Source organism: Semicossyphus pulcher, unplaced genomic scaffold, assembly GCF_022749685.1.
Source record: "Semicossyphus pulcher isolate SPU_LCO1_2020_fin unplaced genomic scaffold, fSemPul1.0.p SCAF_26, whole genome shotgun sequence".
Lineage (NCBI taxonomy): Eukaryota > Metazoa > Chordata > Actinopteri > Labriformes > Labridae > Semicossyphus > Semicossyphus pulcher.
The window spans coordinates 147,501-170,000 of NW_027211700.1; the positions used below are offsets into that span (position 1 = coordinate 147,501).

Consider the following 22,500-nt stretch of genomic DNA (forward strand, 5'->3'; position numbering starts at 1 on the left):
AGGTCCTTGGAGATAGTGGATCCCAGGAACCTGAAGGTGTCCACAGTGTGTGTGTGTGTGTGTGTGTGTGTGTGTGTGTGTGTGTGTGTGTGTGTGTGTGTGTGTGTGTGGACAGAGCGGTGGAGGAGAGGGGATCGTTTCTTCTTCTCTGTCCTCCCCTCAAACAATCTTCTTCGGTTCTTAGATCAAAGTCAGTCAACAGGAAATGAAAACAATCAGTGACTCTTCAAAAGACAAAGGAGGAGAGAAAGTTCTGATCCTTTACATGTGTCATTATCAGACACAGGGATGCATGGTAATGATATATTCAACGATAATGTAGAATGACACTGCCCACACATGTGCATTTAATACTCTTATTGTGAGAAGCAGCTCATGTTTGTGTCGGTGAGAGCAGCGTGTCATGATTTATAAAGTAAACACAGTCTGACAGTTCGGCTCTTAACGCACAAACATGGAGATCATGTCCAGAGTCACACACATTTATCAGGAAGTCTCCAGTCCTGCAGCACTGACACAAGAGAAGAAGAGGAGGAGGAGAGGGGGATGAAAAAGACGGGCTCTGATTGGCTGCTAGCTATTCTTAAACATGACTGGTGCCTTCATTCTGTGCTCACAAAAAGCTTTTAAGTGTTTTATTAGACAACAAATGTGAAGTGACGTTAAAAGAACATCTGACCGTAGACAGACAGAGAGAAGGAGAGAAAGAGAGGAAGAAAGAGAGAAGGAGAGAAAGAGAGGAAGAAAGAGAGAAGGAAAGAAAGAGAGGAAGAAAGAGAGAAGGAGAGAAAGAGAGGAAGAAAGAGAGAAGGAGAGAAAGAAAGGAAGAAAGAGAGGAAGAAAGAGAGAAGGAGAGAAAGAAAGGAATAATAAAAGAGAGTTTGTGTCCCAGAAATCCAACTGCAGCGTGTTACATCATCAGAGGAGACGACTGGAGGCAACTTTACTTCCTGTTTCTGAGCTTCAGAGGACCAAAGAAGAAGAAAGGAAAGTGATGAAATATCCAATATCACATGACCCCTCCCCTCGGTGTTCTCGGGGTTATAGGAGAGCCTCAGTGTGAAAGGAGCTGCAGCTATAAACCAGCTTTCTAAATTATCCTGGGGACTGATGAAGCCTTTTTATTACCCAGCATGCCCTCCTCTGTCACTTCCTGTCACATGGTCGGTCGTTGCCCCGCTGAAAGCAACGGAAGAAGAAGTCTGCTGTTCATTAGCTAACCTTAACCTGCTGTTTCTCCCCCTCCTCCCCCCTCCCTGTGGCCCCTCCTGTTATCTCTGTGATGCTAGCAGGCTAATGAGGTCTTACCTGGGGGGTCTCAGGTGATAATCCTGCTGCAGGTGATGGGCTGTGCGAGTCTCATTAGAGCCTCAGAGCGACAGTTTAACACACCCTGATAAAAGCTTCCTGCTCAGCTTGGACTAATGACCCCCGCGCAGTCTGACACGCTGACCCCCCAACACACACACACACACACACACACACCTGCAGCCCTGCTCTCACTGCTGATTCCTCCGTTAGACTGAAGCTACAGGAGGAGGAGGAGGAGGCTGTGCAGAGCTGCTCTGTTTGTTAAAGACCCCCCCATGCATGTTTGTCCTGAGTGTCTCTGAGTGACTCGGTGTCTCTGACACAGCAGCAGCACAGAGAGCTTCACAGCAGAACCTGCAGCTCTGTCCTGGATCACACACACACACCTGAGGGGGGTGAATATATATGTATCCTGTTCCCCGGAGGATGACGTGAGCTCTTTATGTGAGTTGTTGACTTTCAGTCCTCTCCAGGTGTTGTTCTAAAGACGTGTGACATCATATCCTCTGTGGTCTGAGAGACGATGATGCTCTGAAGGTGAGAAAATAACAGCTGACACAGCATCCACTGCACACAGCAGTTTATTACGTCTTCTCCTGCACATCCTCCTTCATAACCCCCCCGACCTTTGTGTGGGAGAGCACTGACAGGCCGGATGGAGGGGTGCGGAGATCTGTTGACCTGCACTTTAATGTTTCCATCCTGATCTCTTCTTCATCGTCTCGTCTCTGAGTTTTAACGCTCAGTCTGATTTGCTTGAGGGGCGGCACAGTGGTGCAGTGGTTAGCGCTGTCGCCACACAGCTAGAGGGTTCCTGGTTTAAGTCCCGGTTCAGACGTAGTGGGCCTTTCTGTGGAGTCTGCATGTTCTCCCCGTGCATGCGTGGGTTCCCTCCAGGTGTGATCTTCAGTTAAAGGTCGTCTGCATCATCTTATAAACACAAACAAACTACTTATAGGAAGCTGCATCTTATTGGTTCAGCTTTTAGAAGAATATTTACAGGTTGCTGTGTTAAATATATTAGTTCCATTCTGTGTTACATCACTTAGGTAACATGTCCTCAGGTGTGTTTGCTGTCTGCCGTTCTGCTGGTCTGTCAGGTTGTTTCCTCTGTGTGGTGCAGAACATGTGGTTGGTCTGAATCCCTGTTACAGTCTCATCTCAGTTTAACACACCTGGAAGCAGGTCACCTGATCCTGTTTCTTTCACAGACTCTGTTTGAAGCTTTCAGAGGGTTTCAGTGTTTCTGCTTTAGGCATGTGTGCTTTAACCGGTTAACCGTTAACCGACCGCTAAGAATTTTACCCGGTTAATACCGTCTTTTTTTAATACACATAGTACATATTTGGGATGTTCACATCACATGTTCTGTTGTCGTTAGCTGAGCTGAGCCTGAGAGCAGAGCAAAATGAAACCAGCAGTTAAACAGTTAAAGCTTTGTTGCATGTCTCTGCTCCTGGGACGTCACGGTACGTCTGAGTGTGCGGCGGGTCTCACAGGTAACAGACTGCGCACCAGAATAACCCCACAGCATGTCACATGTTGCTATGTCTTCACCAAAACCAGCAGACAAACTGTCCCACATAATAAGGCCTGCCGTAGGCCTTTTCATTTGAAGTGTCCACAGCCTGTCGTTAACGTGTTGACTGTTTGTGAGCAGAAAGGAAACATGTACGCACGAGGCACAACAGGGAACTCATGAACTATTTAAAGCTCCAGACAGGCCGTCAGGTCCGGACAGGATCTGATGTTTATTAAAGTTCTGTGTCTGACCATCAAAGAAAGGTCGGCTGTAAATGTTTACTTCTTTGTTGCTGCTGGATCACACGGCTGTATGCTCACGTGTGTAACGGACACAGTGTGTTCATGTCTGTGGGCACGATTCACTGTAAACCCGAATAAGTAAGCAGAACTCAAAAAAATTAAGGCAATCAATTGCCTTAATTTTTTTAAGTTTATCAACTTAAAAGTCAAGTGTTTTCAGAGCTTAAATATTTGGATTACATGCTACACATACCTTTTGATTACAGTTAAATTAAAGTGCTTATTAAGCCAACTCAAATATTTTTAGTTCATGTGACTTAAAGTTTTTATTCACCTATCCCAAGGGATTAAGTTAACAGAACTTAAACAAAATGAGTACACAAACAAACTCTTTTTTTGTTAACAAAACTCAATATTTATTAGTCTCTTTTGTCATTATTCTTGATTAATCTCAACACAAACACATTGGTTGTGAAACTTAAAACCATGTGACTCAAAACTTAAAAACTTTGTGGCAAGTGATTGCCTCAATTACATCGAGTAAAACCAACTTCAACAGTTTGAGTAAATGTCTTCTATTGAACAGTATTTTCTTGCCCACTCCCATTTTACACACTGTTACGCCACAGTTAATAGGGATAAGACACAGAAAGACATTTTAGTAGAAAATGTGAGTACATTTTAGAGTAGATCTAGTCCTTGATCTTGGATAGGTGCGGTATAGTGCACAAATTAGTCCAAACATTACCAGGAGCAAGTCTGGTGAGGCTGACCACAATGTCTCTTTGTGACGACACAGATGACGACAGAGATTTTCACCACTTAGCAGTGAACTGGACTTGTTTCATTATCACTGATGACGGTATGGATGGCCACAGAAACATCTCCAAGCTCTGGCTCATCAGACTCGTCCTGAATGAAGGAAAGAGAGATTCTAATTACAAACTAGTCCAGCGAGTATGAAGGTAGTTTAAAAAGAAAAAAACAAAATATGCACACTTTACTACGCAGTACTTTTGGGGTGTTTCAGATCAACAGATTTACTTTCACATTCACACAGTTAGATTCTAAAAATTCATCAGTGTACCAAAGAAAAGTAGACCACAGTTTCCTGATTTGAGACTCATTAAGTTGTTAAAAAGGAGGTGTCCATTGAAGCCACTTGACTCCTTAAGGTGGGTCGTAGTGTAGAAAAAAAATCAAAAATGTTCATTCAAAAATGTTTGCTAAGCAAAAACAAAGCTCTACCCAACAAGATCTTCCTATGTTGCTTTATTTTTTGACTGCAACTTTTGGAGTTATGTTTGTAAGTTATATTTTAGTTAAAAATGTTTTTGAGAGTTGTGTTGTGAGATGGACCGATGCTAAGCTCAGCATATATTTGGAAATGTTTTACCAGACCTCCGTATTGCTGTGAACAAAACAACACTGATCTCATTCATTAGTAATGGGAAGACCAAATATATGGACAGACAGACTGAACAAGGTTAAGTGAGAAAATGTGCATTTTGATGAACTGTTCTCTTAATATAGAGTGGTATTGGTAATCATTCAAGGAGACTCACTGTGCAGGTTCTGAAAGACTTCCTCACACAGATACGGAGGCAGGGCATGGAGAAGGGTGGTACACCTTGTGTGGATGTCATGAAGTCCCTATAACAATAGGGAGAATAGAATAGAAGTGAAGTTTACTGAATAAACCTAATTTTAAACAGTCCAATCAGAATATATATACACTAAAAACCTACTCACATATTTATCAGTCGGGGAAGATGGGGGTCAAGCTCAGCGTAGAATGTGCTGGGCAGGCTCTGGCTTGTGATGTTTAAATTCTGCATTCACCTAAATTTAAAAACAGAGCGGAAGGACAATACAGCAATATCAATAAGTCAGTTCAAGAGTAATATAACTAGGTTAATGTGATAGTTGTGGTTCTTCCCCAAACAGTGTTACTTGTTCCTCCATACAAGTGTAATAAATACTCCAAGTTTGACCCGTCAACTCTTTCCCTGTGGCGAGAACGAGAGCATCACCTGTACTGTCAAACAAACATGCAGCGCTTCTTAGTGATTCAGAGACAAAGCGGTTCCACCACTTTGAAAGCAAGAGGGCTGGAAAAGAGCATTGATAATGAATCCCAGACAAATGTGTATTATTGTGTATCCTCAAAAACATTTTTCAGCTCAAACTTGTGGTGGAGTCAAACATGGAGGATCTATCACACTCCTATAAAGTAGTAACTAGCCACTAAGTGAGTAAGAACCACAACTATCACTTTAACCTCCACAGAATGTGACATATGTTATCAACAAAGAAAAACAGGTAAAAGAGCTAATCCATATTACCTCAGACTCCATTTTGAGAGCAGCCAAGAGGTCCATGAGCTCTGCGATGATTTTTTAAAATGCTTTCTGACATGACAGAAGAGAACAGATTCAGAAAAATGTTGCTGAAATGTGCATTTAAAGGGCATATAAATGACAGGGCTGACCATGCTCTGCATCACTGATAAGAACAAATGATACTTACAACTCTGCCTGGGTAGTATCTTCTTTTTTTTTTGCATGTCACCGTAGTATATGGTATATGACAGGATTTGTGTAAAAACAACAACAACAACCACAACAACAAAAGGCTGAGCTGCTGCTGTCATTAAAATGAGAATAGCTGTTCCACCTTAAAGGTCAGTCCACCTTAAGTGAGACTGGCCTGAAGTTGTCGCTATCTTCGGAGCTAACCCCCTTCACTTTAAACAGAGTTATAGCATTTATTCACTGACAAATAGCCTAGACTGTACACACACTGACACTGCACCGCTATGTTTACAGCTAACGTTACTGCTAACTTTTTACTTAACGTCACCTGCACTGTCTCTCTCTCGCTGACGTTACCCAGTGCGCATTTTTCCGTTGAAAAGACGTCTAAACATAGACGTTTAATTATCTTCAAATAGTCGATGAAAAACGTACGCTTTTCAACCAGTTTTGAAAGTCTTGAACGGAAAAATGCGCACTGGACAGGTTCATTACTGTCTGGTTTCAAAGCATCACCAACTGTGGCCCCGGTTTCCCTGAAGTTAGGAATACAATGCTACTTTATACGATCTTCTGCAAGCAGTCATAATTCCTTCCTCTAATGTTTCATTACTCTCAAACGAACATTTGAACGTATATTACAAGTTTACATTATACAGTACCTTTGTGCAAATAATTCAAGCATTAATGTGAATCTCCTGACTCAACTGCTGGCTAATGTTAGCTAGCAATAATCAACACTAGCTCAACATTATCGATCCCAAAATATCAATAAATGCTTCAAAATGTAAAGACATATAAATATTAAACACTTACGGTGAGACAAATGCTGATTACTGCCGAAGATAAGAGCGTAGTTCCACCTTACTGCAGGCATTTGTGGAGCTTTCTTGACTTCCGAGCCCCGCGTTCCCACAGCCTACCGTTACTGACGTTGATGACGTCAGACGCACGCATTTAAATTGAAACAATAGAAATAAGTACAGTGAAATTATACTTTTAGAGTGGTGCTTAATTAATCCGCTAGATAGTTCAAGTAAATCAAAGATGATGAGTTTAGCTAACTCAAAAAGGAAGAAAAAGTCACAGGAACTGAAAATATTTAAGTTAGTAGAACTTTTTCCAATAATTAAGTTTACACTACTTAATGTATTTAATTAATTTGAACGTTTGGGTTTACAGTGTTGTTGGTGCCACAGGTAGTTATGTTTGAGGATTATAATACATTTACCTCTTAGTTGCATGTGTGTGTGTGTGTGTGTGTGTGCGTGTGTGTGTGTGTGTGTGTGTGCGAGTATTAGGGAGAGCGTGCATGATGGAGAGCTTGTTGTCGGTCTCTGCTGCTTTCTAAAGAAGACTTTTATCCAATCCAACAAGTACATTTGAATCTTGTCAGTTAACTGGTTATTAACCGTTAAGAGTGTCGGCTAACCGGTTATTAACCATTAAGAGTGTCGGCTAACCGGTTATTAACCATTAAGAGTGTCGGCTAACAGGTTATTAACCATTAAGAGTGCCGGCTAACTGGTCAAAAAGAAAAATCCAAATGTACATCCTTTATATTGTCACACGTAGGTGTGTTGATGCAGGTGTGTTGATGATGCAGGTGTGTTGATGATGCAGGTGTGTTGATGCAGGTGTGTTGATGATGCAGGTGTGTTGATGATGCAGGTGTGTTGATGATGCAGGTGTGTTGATGCAGGTGTGTTGATGATGCAGTTGTGTTGATGATGCAGGTGTGTTCTTAATGCAGGTGTGTTGATGATGCAGGTGTGTTGATGATGCAGGTGTGTTCTTAATGCAGGTGTGTTGATGATGCAGGTGTGTTGATGATGCAGGTGTGTTCTTAATGCAGGTGTGTTCTTAATGCAGGTGAGTTGATGATGCAGGTGTGTTCTTAATGCAGGTGAGTTGATGATGCAGGTATGTTCTTAATGCAGGTGTGTTGATGATGCAGGTTTGTTGATGATGCAGGTGTGTTGATGATGCAGGTTTGTTGATGATGCAGGTGTGTTCTTAATGCAGGTGTGTTGATGATGCAGGTGTGTTCTTAATGCAGGTGTGTTGATGATGCAGGTTTGTTGATGATGCAGGTGTGTTCTTAATGCAGGTGTGTTGATGATGCAGGTGTGTTCTTAATGCAGGTGTGTTGATGATGCAGGTTTGTTGATGATGCAGGTGTGTTCTTAATGCAGGTGTGTTGATGATGCAGGTGTGTTCTTAATGCAGGTGTGTTGATGATGCAGGTTTGTTGATGATGCAGGTGTGTTCTTATTGCAGGTGTGTTGATGATGCAGGTTTGTTGATGATGCAGGTGTGTTCTTAATGCAGGTGTGTTGATGATGCAGGTGTGTTCTTAATGCAGGTGTGTTGATGATGCAGGTTTGTTGATGATGCAGGTGTGTTCTTATTGCAGGTGTGTTGATGATGCAGGTGTGTTGATGATGCAGGTGTGTTCTTAATGCAGGTGTGTTGATGATGCAGGTGTGTTGATGATGCAGGTGTGTTCTTAATGCAGGTGTGTTGATGATGCAGGTTTGTTGATGATGCAGGTGTGTTCTTAATGCAGGTGTGTTGATGATGCAGGTTTGTTGATGATGCAGGTGTGTTCTTAATGCAGGTGTGTTCTTAATGCAGGTTTGTTGATGATGCAGGTGTGTTCTTAATGCAGGTGTGTTGATGATGCAGGTGTGTTGATGATGCAGTGTGTTTGCACTGAGCTGTGGTGCTCCTCTGTGGACTGAAGCAGAACTCTCTTGCTGCACTCGCAGCCTTCAGTGTGACCTTCTTCTTTCACTCTGTGTTCTCTGAGTCCTCGGGGGATTCCTGTGTCTGTGTGAGGGAAACACTCTGAGCGGCTCAGCAGAGTGAAGAAAGAAAGTCCTCCAGTGAAGGTCAGAGAGATTACCACTCAGTTATTCTCTGAGTGTCTCACAAATGAACAGCCTGCTGTATAAATGAAGCACTTTCTGTGAGTGAATCAATGGTACTTAGTAGTTATTCTAACTTTATTGCTTTTTACACTTTGAACATATAATGTTGGCCTTTGAGCTTTTAAAGCTCTAATTTCACTAATGCGGACAACTAAATGAGGCGCCATGATGGACGCTTGCTTGCTGGTAGCACAGGGTGTTAGCACAGTGGCGGTTAGCGCCGGGGAACCGGTGAAGGTTTGAAGTAGGTAGGCATGAAATGCTTTGTTAGCAGCCTGGTGATTTAATGCTAACCCAGCTAACGTTCTGACCTCAATCAGCACAGACAACACAAACCACTACACGCACAGGAGCAGCTGTGGACAAAAGCTGCTTCTGTTTCTGCTCCACTGTTTGTTTTTCTTTTTGTTAATGTCCACCAGCTGCATGATGGGAAATAATTAATCAATCAATCAATCAATCAAATTTTATTTGTATAGCGAAATCACAACCAAAGTTATTTCAAGACACTTGACAAACAGAGCAGGTCTACACCGTACTCTTTGTTATGTTATTTACAGAGAATCCACCATGAGTAGCACTCAGCAACATTCGCCACATTGGCATGGATAAAATAATCTCACCAGGAAGCTGGTTATAGTCTATACAATCTCGGATCCATTTGCTACAGTCTGAGACGATATAGCCTCTGGGGACACCGGTGAACGTGCCGGGCAGTAAGCGATAATCGACTGCCCGTCAAGACTTCCTTTTCGGCGTGCTAAAAGAGAAACCCTGCCCTGCCCTTGCCCTGTTTCAACATCATGATGCAGCTTAGTAAGAAGTAAAAATTCAAGCTTGGTCAGGTCTGTCCTCAAGAGGAGAATCGGGTCGGAACGATCTGATGCATTCGAGGAAGTTGGGAAATCTGAACGCTGAACGGCTTTTGTGACACAGCGTCAAGGGAATTAATTAATTAAAAGTTAAATTTTAGATTTTGCAGTGATGTGATGATGTCCTAAACAGGACACATTAACTTAACACAAACATATTATTCACATATATACACACATATATACACACATATAAACATGTATACACATACACATATATAAACATGTATACACATACACATATATACGCATGTATACACATACATATATACACATGTATACACATACACACATACACATATATACACATATATACACACATACACATATATACACATATATACACATACACATATATACACATGTATACACATACATATATACACATATATACACATACACATATACACATATATACACATACATATATATACACATATATACACATGTATACACATACACATATATACGCATGTATACACATACATATATACACATTTATACACATACACATATACACACATATATACACATGCACATATATAAACATGTATACACATACATATATACACATATATACCGATGTTTGTGCATGTGGACTCCCTCACTATACCCCCGTCATGTACAGTCAATGCTCTGAATGAAAAGAATGTGTTTGGACTCATGTAGTCGTATTAAAGTCTGATAGCAGCTCATAGCTCATACAGGATGCACTAACACTGCAGACTGAGCGTGTTTGTCTGTACAACACATCCACGCTGGAGAAGCAGCAGTTAAAGCCTCCCTGTGAGTCTCTCAGAGCCTCGCTGCCTGGATTACAGAAACTCATCACTGCTTTAATTAATCTGCTGCTAATTCCCAATTAAGCCTGAGATTTACTGTGTCTGCTCCGTGAAGAGCACTTCCCCAGGAACAAGGCGGCCTCAGGCCAGACAGTCTCACACCTGACTGCACCTGGGAGAGGGGGGAGAGAGGGGGGTGTCTCATTTCTTGCTCTTATTGTGCAGAAGTGATGGTTTAAAAGACAGCTGGGACGGTCTGAACCAATGCGTATACTCTGGATGAAGTGATGGTCTTCTGAAAGGTCAAGTTTGGTTCAACACATTCAATGGTCCAAAGATCCTGCAGGTAAATGGCAATTCCTCAGAGCAGCTTTAGGTAAAGAAGAACTGTCTCTGTCAGACATGATGCTAAAATGTTGAAATAAATATTTAAACAGATTATCAGTGAGATGAACATTATAAGGGAACACAGATACAGATGAAAGCAGACCACCTGCAGGATCCAGATAGAGATCATCATCTGTGTGACGGACCTAACTCAGGGCTGAGGGTTCATCAGGGCTGGACTTGGCATACCGGACATTTTTTAGGTGGACCGACGCACCTTTGGGCCGGCATATTTAAATTTTTAAATTTATTGTAAAAAAAAAAATAAAGAAAGACAAAAAACGTATTGCCATAAACCGGCCTCATTAACAAATATAATGACAGTAAGCTGGCCCAATCACATCTCCTACAGGGCCTCTACCCCTCCCCCCTCTGTCCGCTCCTCTTCTTTACTCTGCAGATGGCGGAGCATGTAACAAGAATCTAAATGCGGATAGCGCAAAATGCGCTAACATCACAGATTTGTTTGGTGCAAGAACTATAGTACCATCTTTTGTACCGGAGCGTTAATGAGCTAACGTTAGCATGACAAAGCAGTGAGTGAACTACATCCATCCATACGGAATCATCATATTTGTAAATCACGGTTCCTTTATCAAAAAATATGAAAATTCTATAAAATAGGTTGAATCTGTCGTAGCTCCTCTATAATTAAATATATGCAAGTCCTTCATTCAAATCCTTAGTAACAAAACAAACGTCATGTTACAGACATGTTACAGACATCATGTTACAGACACGTTACAGACATCATGTTACAGACTCCATGTTACAGACATGTTACAGACATCATGTTACAGACTCCATGTTACAGACATCATGTTACAGACATGTTACAGACATCATGTTACAGACATCATGTTACAGACATGTTACAGACATCATGTTACAGACATGTTACAGACATGTTACAGACATCATGTTACAGACATCATGTTACAGACATGTTACAGACATCATGTTACAGACATCATGTTACAGACATGTTACAGACATCATGTTACAGACATCATGTTACAGACATGTTACAGACTCCATGTTACAGACATGTTACAGACATCATGTTACAGACTCCATGTTACAGACATCATATTACAGACATCATGTTACAGACATGTTACAGACATCATGTTACAGACATCATGTTACAGACATGTTACAGACTCCATGTTACAGACATGTTACATACATCATGTTACAGACTCCATGTTACAGACATCATATTACAGACATCATGTTACAGACATGTTACAGACATCATGTTACAGACTCCATGTTACAGACATGTTACAGACATCATGTTACAGACTCCATGTTACAGACATCATATTACAGACTCCATGTTACAGACATCATGTTACAGACATGTTACAGACATCATGTTACAGACTCCATGTTACAGACATCATGTTACAGACTCCATGTTACAGACATCATATTACAGACTCCATGTTACAGACATCATGTTACAGACATGTTACAGACATCATGTTACAGACTTATGTTACAGACATGTTACAGACTCCATGTTACAGACATCTTACAGACATCATGTTACAGACTCCATGTTACAGACATCATATTACAGACTCCATGTTACAGACATCATGTTACAGACATGTTACAGACATCATGTTACAGACTCCATGTTACAGACATCATGTTACAGACTCCATGTTACAGACATGTCACAAACTGTCTGACAGTCACCTTAAGCAGCTGGATATTTAATGTTTCCTTAACACTGGTAAATAATGTGCATGTTTGTTTGAAACTCACATGAGGACATGATGTTCTGTTTCTCTAAATGAAGACATGTAAAGAACAGGCACAATATACTCACCTGATCAGGTATCAGGACTGACTGATTTAACCTGCAGGTTTATCATGACACTCTCAGTTGAGACTGAACCCTCGTCTTCATCATACTCCTCTCTGTCTCTTTGAGCTCTCAGAGTTTTACTGCAGCACTGCAGCACTCTGCTTCTGCTCCAAGCTGAGAAGCAGCTGAGTGAGAGCTGCGGCTGATTGGAGGAGCAGCAGATGATGTCACTTCCTGCTCTCTCATGGGTTTTAAGTGGAGCTTTCCTGTGACATTTCTGCTTAATTCCACACTCTTAATTGGAAAGCAGATTCTGAGCAGGAGTTCAGGCTGTGAGATGCACAGTTTCAGGACAATGCAGAGCTGTTAACTCAAGTTTCTGTGTGTGTGTGTGTGTGTGTGTGTGTGTGTGTGTGTGTGTGTGTGTGGAGATGAAGATGAATGAAGAGAGTGAGAGAGCATCTATTCAGGCTTCCGGTGGCTTTACAGTGCGATAGAAACTTTAGAGAGAGAATTGAGCTGGAGTTGAGAGATGACGTCTACGAGCAGACTGTTAGCCGTTAGCATGCAGATGTCTGTTTATAGAGATTAATAAAAAGATAATTTGTCAGATAAAGCTGATGGGAGTGTTTCAGCCGATGTCTTCCTCCTCTTTTGCTGTTTCTCCTGCATGAAAGCAAAGAGCTCTGAAACACCAGCTGACATTAATAATCAGACGACAAAGCAGAACATTTCAGACACAAAGAATCCTGTCCCTCACTGAGTCTGTATCTATCTTATGAATCTGTTCATGGAGATCAGTTTGGATGAAAATCAAAGAGGTTCCATCAGAGAGAACAGTTTCTGTTCCAGCTGATACTTCACTGTTAACTGCTCCATACAGCTGAACACTGTGTTCATCCATCAGCACAGACTACACCTGGAGAAACACAGAGAACAGGTTGCACCTCTCGAAACACACACACACACACACACACACACACACACACACAGGTGGGTGTATGGGGGACAGTAATAGCTCTGAAGCTGCTCTGAGTCCTCTCAGTGAATATTTCATGATCGTCTCCATTAGAGCATGAGAGCAAATGGAGCGGCTAAGAGCTCTACACTTACATGCTTAAGATACCCCTCTGTGTGTATGTTTGTGTGTGTGTGTGTGTGTGTGTGTGTGTGTGTGTGTGTGTGTGTGTGTGTGTGTGTGTGTCTGTGATTCCACATGGATACAGGTGCTTGTTTAAGAGAGGAATCAGCCACTTAGACAAATATGCAGAGTAAATATTACTGCTTAAGATGACTAATAAAGAGCACTAAACACACATGCGCACGCGCACACTCAGAGTCTAATTTGTGGACATGGTCGTAGTGAGGGGGAGCGAGCTAATTGGCTGTAGCAGAGCTGGTGGATGTTTGCTTTTACTGGTTTTTAAGATTGGACTTTTGCATTTTGGCAGTCATCATTTTGTTGTTTGGAGCAGGAAGTGACCATATGTGGACGACAGGATGACTACACAGTAATGTCTCAGTGACATGTTGGCTTCTTCTCATTAACAAACACAGAAATCCATATTTCACAGCTTCAGCTTTTCTGTTTATGACACAATAATCCATCTTCTTTTGAGTTACACCCCAGACACTGTTCAGACTCCTCTGAACACTACTACTTTCTTATAAAGAAATAGTCCCTCTGGAACCAGTGGACAAAATGTCTCCTCTGTATCTCACTGCTGGTTGTGTTGAGCTGATGTTACAATGATATGGAAGGCTGTTTGTATTCAGGCTGTATATGGACTAACAGTCTGTGCTGCTGTAGGAACAGTCTGTGCAGCTGCAGTAACAGTCTGTGCTGCTGTAGGAACAGTCTGTGCAGCTGCAGTAACAGTCTGTGCTGCTGCAGGAACAGTTTGTGCTGCTGCAGGAACAGTCTGTGCTGCTGTAGGAACAGTCTGTGCAGCTGCAGGAACAGTCTGTGCAGCTGCAGGAACAGTCTGTGCTGCTGTAGGAACAGTCTGTGCAGCTACAGGAACAGTCTGTGCTGCTGCAGGAACAGTCTGTGCTGCTGCAGGAACAGTCTGTGCTGCTGTAGGAACAGTCTGTGCAGCTGCAGTAATAGTCTGTGCAGCTGCAGGAACAGTCTGTGCTGCTGCAGGAACAGTCTGTGCTGCTGTAGGAACAGTCTGTGCAGCTGCAGTAACAGTCTGTGCTGCTGTAGGAACAGTCTGTGCTGCTGTAGGAACAGTCTGTGCAGCTGCAGTAACAGTCTGTGCTGCTGCAGTAACAGTCTGTAGGATAACTTCCTGCTCTCTGTGTACAGTACAGTCTGTCCTCTCTGTGTCAGCAGGTCTGAATAATAAGACACTGAAGTACTGACTGTCTCCTTCGCCTCCAGGTATGATCTACACTACCGACATGTTGGACCGGGAGACCAAGGACTCCTATTGGCTGACGGTGTACGCCAGTGACCATGGCGTGGTGCCCCAGTTTGCCTCCATCGAGGTGTTCGTGCAGGTGGAAGACGTAAACGATAATGCTCCTCTTACCTCGGAGCCGCTGTATCGACCGTCAGTCCCAGAGAACTCCCCCCGAGATGTCTCTGTGATCCAGATCCAGGCCCAGGACCCTGACGCCACGCCCCCCTCCCCTGCCGACAGGCTGAGCTACAGAATCATCAGCGGAAACCCCCAGAACTTTTTCACCATCAACTCACGCACAGGTTAGAGATGATATGTGTGTGTGTATGACTTAGGCTCTGCTGTGTGTGTGTGTGTGTGTGTGTGTGTGCGTATGTGTGTGTGTGTGTGTGTGCGTGTGGGTGTGTGCGTGCGGGTGTGCGTGTGGGTGTGGGTGTGCGTGTGGGTGTGCGTGTGTGTGTGCGTGTGTGTGTGTGTGTGGGTGTGCGTGTGGGTGTGCGTGTGTGTGTGTGGGTGTGTGTGTGCGTGTGCGTGTGCATGTGCGTGTGTGTGTGTGTAACATCAGTGTTTCACCAAACAACAAAATATTAGTTGAAAACATCATAAAGAAAGTTTGAAGCAGAAACTGTGATTAAATGTGTGAACAAAGACACGTTGTGGAGGTATCTGGCTTAATGAAAGCTGAGAGCAACATGAAAGGAAATTTAAATCCAAAGTGCGTCTAAGGTGCTGAAAGGTGTAAATACATCAGATACAGTATGTCATCTTTCTACAGCGTAGAAACTCTGACTCTGAATAGATCCTCTGTCTATGTGAGGAGGTTACTGTTGTAATCAACCTGCTAACCAGCCTCACTCTGTGACTCTATCACTCTGTGCTGAGAGTTCAGCAGGCAGCACAGATCAGGTAGTGTCAGGTTATACAATGCTACAGTGTTACAGTTTCATGTAGCAGACGCTTTTGTCCAAAGCGACCTACATCTGAGAGTTAATACAGCACAAGCAACGATCGAGACAGGAGGGGGCGGAGTCAGTGAGAGCCAGCAGATGATGTCACATCTCTGTGTCTGACATCATCAACAGTTCTCTTACACTCAGCTTATAATAACACCTCATGATGACATCACAGTGAATGTCTGTTTAGTGCACAGTGTGTTTAACGTGAGCTTACAGTGAGCAGGAGGGAGAATGGAGCAGTGAAGGATGCTGGGAGGATCAGCAGCTGCAGTACGGTCTGAACCATGTGCTCACATACCCACACACACGCACGCACGCACTCACACACACACACACACACACACACACACACAGTGTTTTCTGCAGCGGAGGCGAGCAGTTATAATTGGCTGCTGCTATTTTTATCTCGTGTGTAGTCGATCTGTGAGAGTGCTCCTCACGCTCATCGTCTCATTAAACACTCCTTCTCTCCTTCTGTCTTCACACTCTGACTCCTCCTGAACCTCCTCCTGCTTCTCCTCATCATGTCTGTGTGTCAGAGGTTCAATATATTACAGCATTTTACAGTAATATTGAAACATTGATGAGCAGCACCTCCTCTCTGTTCAGCATACAGTAACACACACACACACACACACACACACACACACACACACACAGAGCTGGTTTACACTCTGCAGTCACCTGATTGCTCCTGGTTCAAACAGTTTCTTTCTAATCAGATGTGTTTCACTGTGTTTGACGGTTTATGTTCCTTCCTGATGTTAATCACATTACATAGATAGATTACACACGTATTAATATTTGTTTGGTTAATGAACTCTGATTGCTGACACTTTGTTAGCTGTGACTGACGTTACACTCTGCAGCATCACACTGTTGTTGCCTGTTGTCACCTGATAACTGACCTCTTTGGTATCAGATGGGTGCACTGTCTGTAGAGCTTCCAGATACCAGATACTGGACTTTAGGCAGTATCTGAAGCTGATGCTGGAGTCTGTGTCTGTGCCATTCTCTATCTATGAAAATGTCCTGGATGTTTCCTCCAAACCCAACAGGCACATAGGATCTTCTCTGGAGATCAGCTGACAGCTGTGTGAGTGTTAACAACCTTTAGCTGCAGAACAAACGTTGATGAGGACAGTGTCTGACCTGCTGTTAGCACGATGCTGCAGGAGCTCGCAGGTTCTCTGAGCTGTCAGAATGCTTGTTAGAATATTATTGATCAGTACAGAGCTGTGGATGAGGACAGAGCGTAAACACGTGCTCATTACTTTGTCCTATTCTCTCTATTTTCTGTCATTATGAGTCAGAGCAGAGCATCTGTAACACTGCTCATTAATGAACCAGTCTGAACCATTCCCCATGCAGACTCACTCTAAACAGACCTGTGATTCATGCAGCTTTAACCTTCATGTATGAGACAAAGCAGAATGTAGTGCGTGTGTGTGTGTGTGTGTGTGTGTGTGTGTGTGTGTGTGTTTGTGTGCGTGCGTGTGTATGTGTGTTTGACCTCTGTGATCTCCTCTGTCAGCCTCTTTCTCTCTGCACCTTCACACTGTAAATAAACTGTAGGTATGGTAGAAGCCTTCAGCCCTTCATTTATCACACAGGCCTCAGTAATCCTATCTATATGCTAATCACACGCATGCACGCACACACACACACACACACACACTCACTGCGTGAGGGTTGTGTTTCTGTTGTAAATCCTCTACTCCATGTGTCTCCTCTAACCTCCACATGTTTGAGCTGTATGAGACAGAGTATGAGGCAGTGTGTGAGGCAGTGTGTGAGGCAGTGTATGAGGCAGTGTGTGAGGCAGTGTATGAGGAAGTGTATGAGGCAGTGTGTATGGCAGAGTATGAGGCAGTGTGTATGGCAGAGTATGATGCAGTGTGTATGGCAGAGTATGATGCAGTGTATGAGGCAGAGTATGAGGCAGTGTGTGAGGCAGTGTGTGAGGCAGTGTGTGAGGCAGTGTATGAGGCAGAGTATGATGCAGTGTGTATTGCAGTGTGTGAGGCAGTGTATGATGCAGTGTGTATTGCAGTGTGTGAGGCAGAGTATGATGCAGTGTGTATTGCAGTGTGTGAGGCAGTGTATGATGCAGTGTGTGAGGCAGTGTGTGAGGCAGTGTATGGGGCAGTGTGTGAGGCAGTGTATGAGGCAGTGTATGAGGCAGTGTGTGAGGCAGTGTATGAGGCAGTGTATGAGGCAGAGTATGATGCAGTGTGTATGGCAGTGTATGATGCAGTGTGTATGGCAGTGTGTGAGGCAGTGTGTGAGGCAGTGTATGAGGCAGTGTATGAGGCAGTGTGTATGGCAGAGTATGAGGCAGTGTATGAGGCAGTGTATGAGGCAGAGTATGATGCAGTGTGTATGGCAGTGTGTGAGGCAGTGTGTGAGGCAGTGTATGAGGCAGTGTATGAGGCAGTGTGTATGGCAGAGTATGAGGCAGTGTGTGAGGCAGTGTATGAGGCAGTGTATGAGGCAGTGTGTATGGCAGAGTATGAGGCAGTGTGTGAGGCAGAGTATGATGCAGTGTGTATGGCAGAGTATGAGGCAGAGTATGAGGCAGTGTGTGAGGCAGTGTGTGAGGCAGTGTATGAGGCAGTGTATGATGCAGTGTGTATGGCAGTGTATGAGGCAGTGTGTATGGCAGAGTATGATGCAGTGTGTGAGGCAGTGTATGATGCAGTGTGTATGGCAGTGTATGAGGCAGTGTGTATGGCAGAGTATGAGGCAGTGTATGAGGCAGTGTATGAGGCAGAGTATGAGGCAGAGTATGAGGCAGTGTATGAGGCAGTGTATGAGGCAGAGTATGAGGCAGTGTGTATGGCAGAGTATGAGGCAGTGTATGAGGCAGTGTATGAGGCAGTGTATGAGGCAGAGTATGAGGCAGTGTGTATGGCAGAGTATGAGGCAGAGTATGAGGCAGTGTGTGAGGCAGAGTATGAGGCAGTGTATGAGGCAGTGTGTATGGCAGAGTATGAGGCAGTGTGTATGGCAGAGTATGAGGCAGTGTGTGAGGCAGAGTATGAGGCAGAGTATGAGGCAGTGTGTGAGGCAGAGTATGAGGCAGTGTATGAGGCAGTGTGTATGGCAGAGTATGAGGCAGTGTATGAGGCAGAGTATGAGGCAGTGTGTGAGGCAGAGTATGAGGCAGAGTATGATGCAGTGTGTATGGCAGAGTATGAGGCAGTGTATGAGGCAGAGTATGAGGCAGAGTATGAGGCAGTGTATGAGGCAGAGTATGAGGCAGAGTATGAGGCAGTGTGTGAGGCAGAGTATGAGGCAGTGTATAATGCAGTGTGTATGGCAGAGTATGAGGCAGTGTATGAGGCAGAGTATGAGGCAGAGTATGAGGCAGTGTGTGAGGCAGTGTGTGAGGCAGAGTATGAGGCAGTGTGTATGGCAGAGTATGAGGCAGTGTGTGAGGCAGAGTATGAGGCAGTGTATGAGGCAGTGTATGATGCAGTGTGTATGGCAGTGTATGAGGCAGTGTGTGAGGCAGTGTATGAGGCAGTGTGTATGGCAGAGTATGATGCAGTGTGTGAGGCAGAGTATGAGGCAGTGTGTATGGCAGAGTATGAGGCAGTGTGTGAGGCAGTGTATGAGGCAGTGTGTATGGCAGAGTATGATGCAGTGTGTGAGGCAGTGTATGAGGCAGTGTGTATGGCAGAGTATGAGGCAGTGTGTGAGGCAGTGTGTGAGGCAGTGTATGAGGCAGTGTGTGAGGCAGTGTATGATGCAGTGTGTATGGCAGTGTATGAGGCCCGAACTGAGCAGACTAAACACATACCAAGACGCACAGATCCCTTTTCTCTTTTGGAGAGAACGGAGAGGGTGCGAGATGGCACCGTGCCAACAGAGCAAACTGTTGGCGGAGCGCACAGTGCAGGTAGGCTTCCTGTGCATATGGAGACTGTTCTCAAAAAGTGGTAAGCAGTCTTTTTATTTCGTAAAAGCTATAAATGATCATAAGCATGGCAGGCAACCCCAATAAAGTAATTATTGTCATCGGTTTGGACATTGCACTGGGTCGAATGGTGTCCTTGAGATGTAAAGTGACGACATCATCAGCCCATTAACAAGAACAAAAGGACACAGATGCTCTTGGCAGTTCTAGTGTAAAAGAAAGTGTGTGCAGCACGGACATCGAACTGTTAGCTGTAAGTCTCCGTCCATATTCACTCCGGCCATTGTCATTGTCGTTTACATTCCTCCCGCGGCTGACGTGTTGCGGGCTGTTGACGTCATCAACTTGGCGATGGCAACAGACTCTGCACTCATCGCCTTCATCGCGATCTCTGGGGATTTTAACTATGTTACCCTGACAACAACCCCGCCTGTAGTGGCCAAAAAACTCCAATTATAAGTTTGTCCTGTAACTCCTGTCCTATTTGTCTTTTATCCGGGTTGGGGTGAGCAGTGTGTCTGACACGCAGTCACAAAAGATCCAGCGAGCCATGTCGTTTTCGGATAAACGGAATTCATTATCAAAACCATGAAAACCCAAAAAGTAAAGCAAAATATGATGTTGTATTGATCTGATGATGCTGCGGTCAATGATGATGCGCGCGGCAGCCTCGTCCATGTCTTTAGCAGGACTCACTTCTGTCTCATCTGAACTTGCCATTTTGTTCACAAACAAACTTCCACAAAAAGTTCAGAATCGGCTCTTATTCTTTCCGTTGTCCCTGTATTTCATTAATCAACTTAGTTTCATTCATAATTTCATTCATGCGTGGCTCGTTTCACCGCTCTCAATTGTTTGGCCACGTCCGAGAAAAATAAACAAATAAAAAGATCACAGTCCATTAACACAAAAATCAGCGGTGACATTCGTTTTCAGATATTTTTGTCCAAACGAATAATGTTTCAGGTATGTTTAATTTGGAGCCACATACCTCTTCTGAAGAGTTTCTTTGTTCCTTTGTTTCGTTCACGTGTTGGACGCATCAGCTTTTCCTTTCTCTTTTATTTACTTGATCCACCAAAAGTCCTCCAGTTTGGGTCCACAGCTTGTCATTGACTTAATGTAGTGGCCAAAAAACTCCAATTATAAGTTTGTCCTGTAACTCCTGTCCTATTTGTCTTTTATCCGGGTTGGGGTGAGCAGTGTGTCTGACGCGCAGTCACAAAAGATCCAGCGAGCCATGTCGTTTTCGAATAAACGGAATTTATTATCAAAACCATGAAAACCCAAAAAGTAAAGCAAAATATGATGTTGTATTGATCTGATGATGCTGCGATCAATGACAGTATCGCTGCTTCCAGCTGTCAATTCCCCGTCTCACATCCGCCTTCCAAACTTATAGGTTAAGTCCCGCCCTCACCACCTGAGGAGCGAGGAGGGCACACACTTACGGCTACAAATAAAATTAATTGCTTTTACTTAATAATTCAACGTAAATAATCAATATATCCTGTAAACAGAAATAAACCAAGTAACTTTAAATGCGGCTCTTAGACCGCCCTTTCATCATCACATGCAACTTCTCCATTACAGATATAATAAAACTAATATCTAATAATCTAACTAATATCATGAGCTATAACACTTTTTCAATATCAGGATATATTTCTTTCCTTATGATGTGCAATATCTCCCTTAATAGTAGAGGCTTTATTTATATCAATAGAATGCATTATACGTGCAATACCACCACTTATTTATAACTATGTGCAAATGACTTAACTTTCACTATGCTGTGCAATATAACTCTTTTAGCGTGCACTGTTACATATTTATGTCATGTCTCAATTGATCTGGTGCAGTTTAAGGTTTTCATTACTTCTTATTTTCACTGTCAGTGTAACTGCCACCATTACTTTATTCTGTAACTATTGTACTATTGTTATTATATCAGGGACTGTCTCTCAGCATTTAACCTCTATACACTTTATATCATATATTTCACTTATATTTGACTTATTTGGTATTTTTTGTTTTTGTACTGTAACTTCGGAGCAACCTGGCACAAGAATTTCCTTCAGGAGTCATAAAGTTCTATTCTATTCTATTCTATTCTATTCTATTCTATTTTATTGTTTTCATGTTCACTTTCAGATTCATTAAGCGTTTGCACTTTCCCATTCGGTTGATGTGCCGGTCCTCTGTCAGGCACCTTTCAAACTTCTTATTCAGCGTTTTACTGCCTCCATGGTCTCAGTCATGATCACAGGTGGTATTGGGGGGAGATGGTCTCTCTTAGAGGGTCTCTGGTGAACATCTTTCTTGATCTCTCGCCGACCAGCTGATCTACGTCCTTTTTACTCATTGTTCATGCACAAGTTCTTCAACCTGTCTGAGCTGTAGAGGGCAGTCTTTGATCTGCACACATGTTCCACAGTTGTCTTACAGTATAATATGTTACAGAGCCCAACAGGTGATGATGCTGTGTTATATCTGTACTGTTAGAAATACAGAACCAGACAGTAATTTTTTAGAACATGCGCTTCAACTGGTAGCCGCAAAGTCTGGTAGCTCTGAATTTCTCTGAATCTTTACTTTATTTTTGTTGTATTTTAATCATGTTTTGTCAACTATTGATGGATATTTCTGTGGGGAGAAGAATTTGTTCAAGAGAAGAGCTTCTTTTATCTGGAGGATGCCACCCTCTTCCAGCTGAGATGGAGAGGTGTTTTCATGGTTGCCGTGCTGGTGCAGACTCAGAAAGTATACTGTGAGTGCAGTTTTCTGTGTTTTGCTGAAACTGGTCTAA

The 22,500-nt window shown here is 43.2% G+C and overlaps 1 protein-coding gene and 1 long non-coding RNA gene across 2 annotated transcripts in view; one reads left to right on the forward strand and one right to left on the reverse strand.

The window, feature by feature from the left end:
• The window catches only part of LOC138604559 (protocadherin Fat 3-like), a 170,493-nt gene that overhangs the window by 77,927 nt on the left and 70,066 nt on the right, over window positions 1-22,500 (forward strand). Inside the window, exon 3 of the mRNA XM_069676492.1 lies at window positions 14,792-15,115. Within this exon, the coding sequence (XP_069532593.1) occupies window positions 14,792-15,115 (324 nt within the window). The remainder of the gene's footprint in view (window positions 1-14,791; window positions 15,116-22,500) is intronic.
• On the reverse strand, window positions 4,833-6,473 carry LOC138604561 (uncharacterized). Its single transcript, XR_011309295.1, has 3 exons — window positions 6,426-6,473; window positions 5,421-5,486; window positions 4,833-4,917 (listed from the first exon to the last, which is right to left on the reverse strand). It is a non-coding gene; the product is annotated as an uncharacterized lncRNA (long non-coding RNA).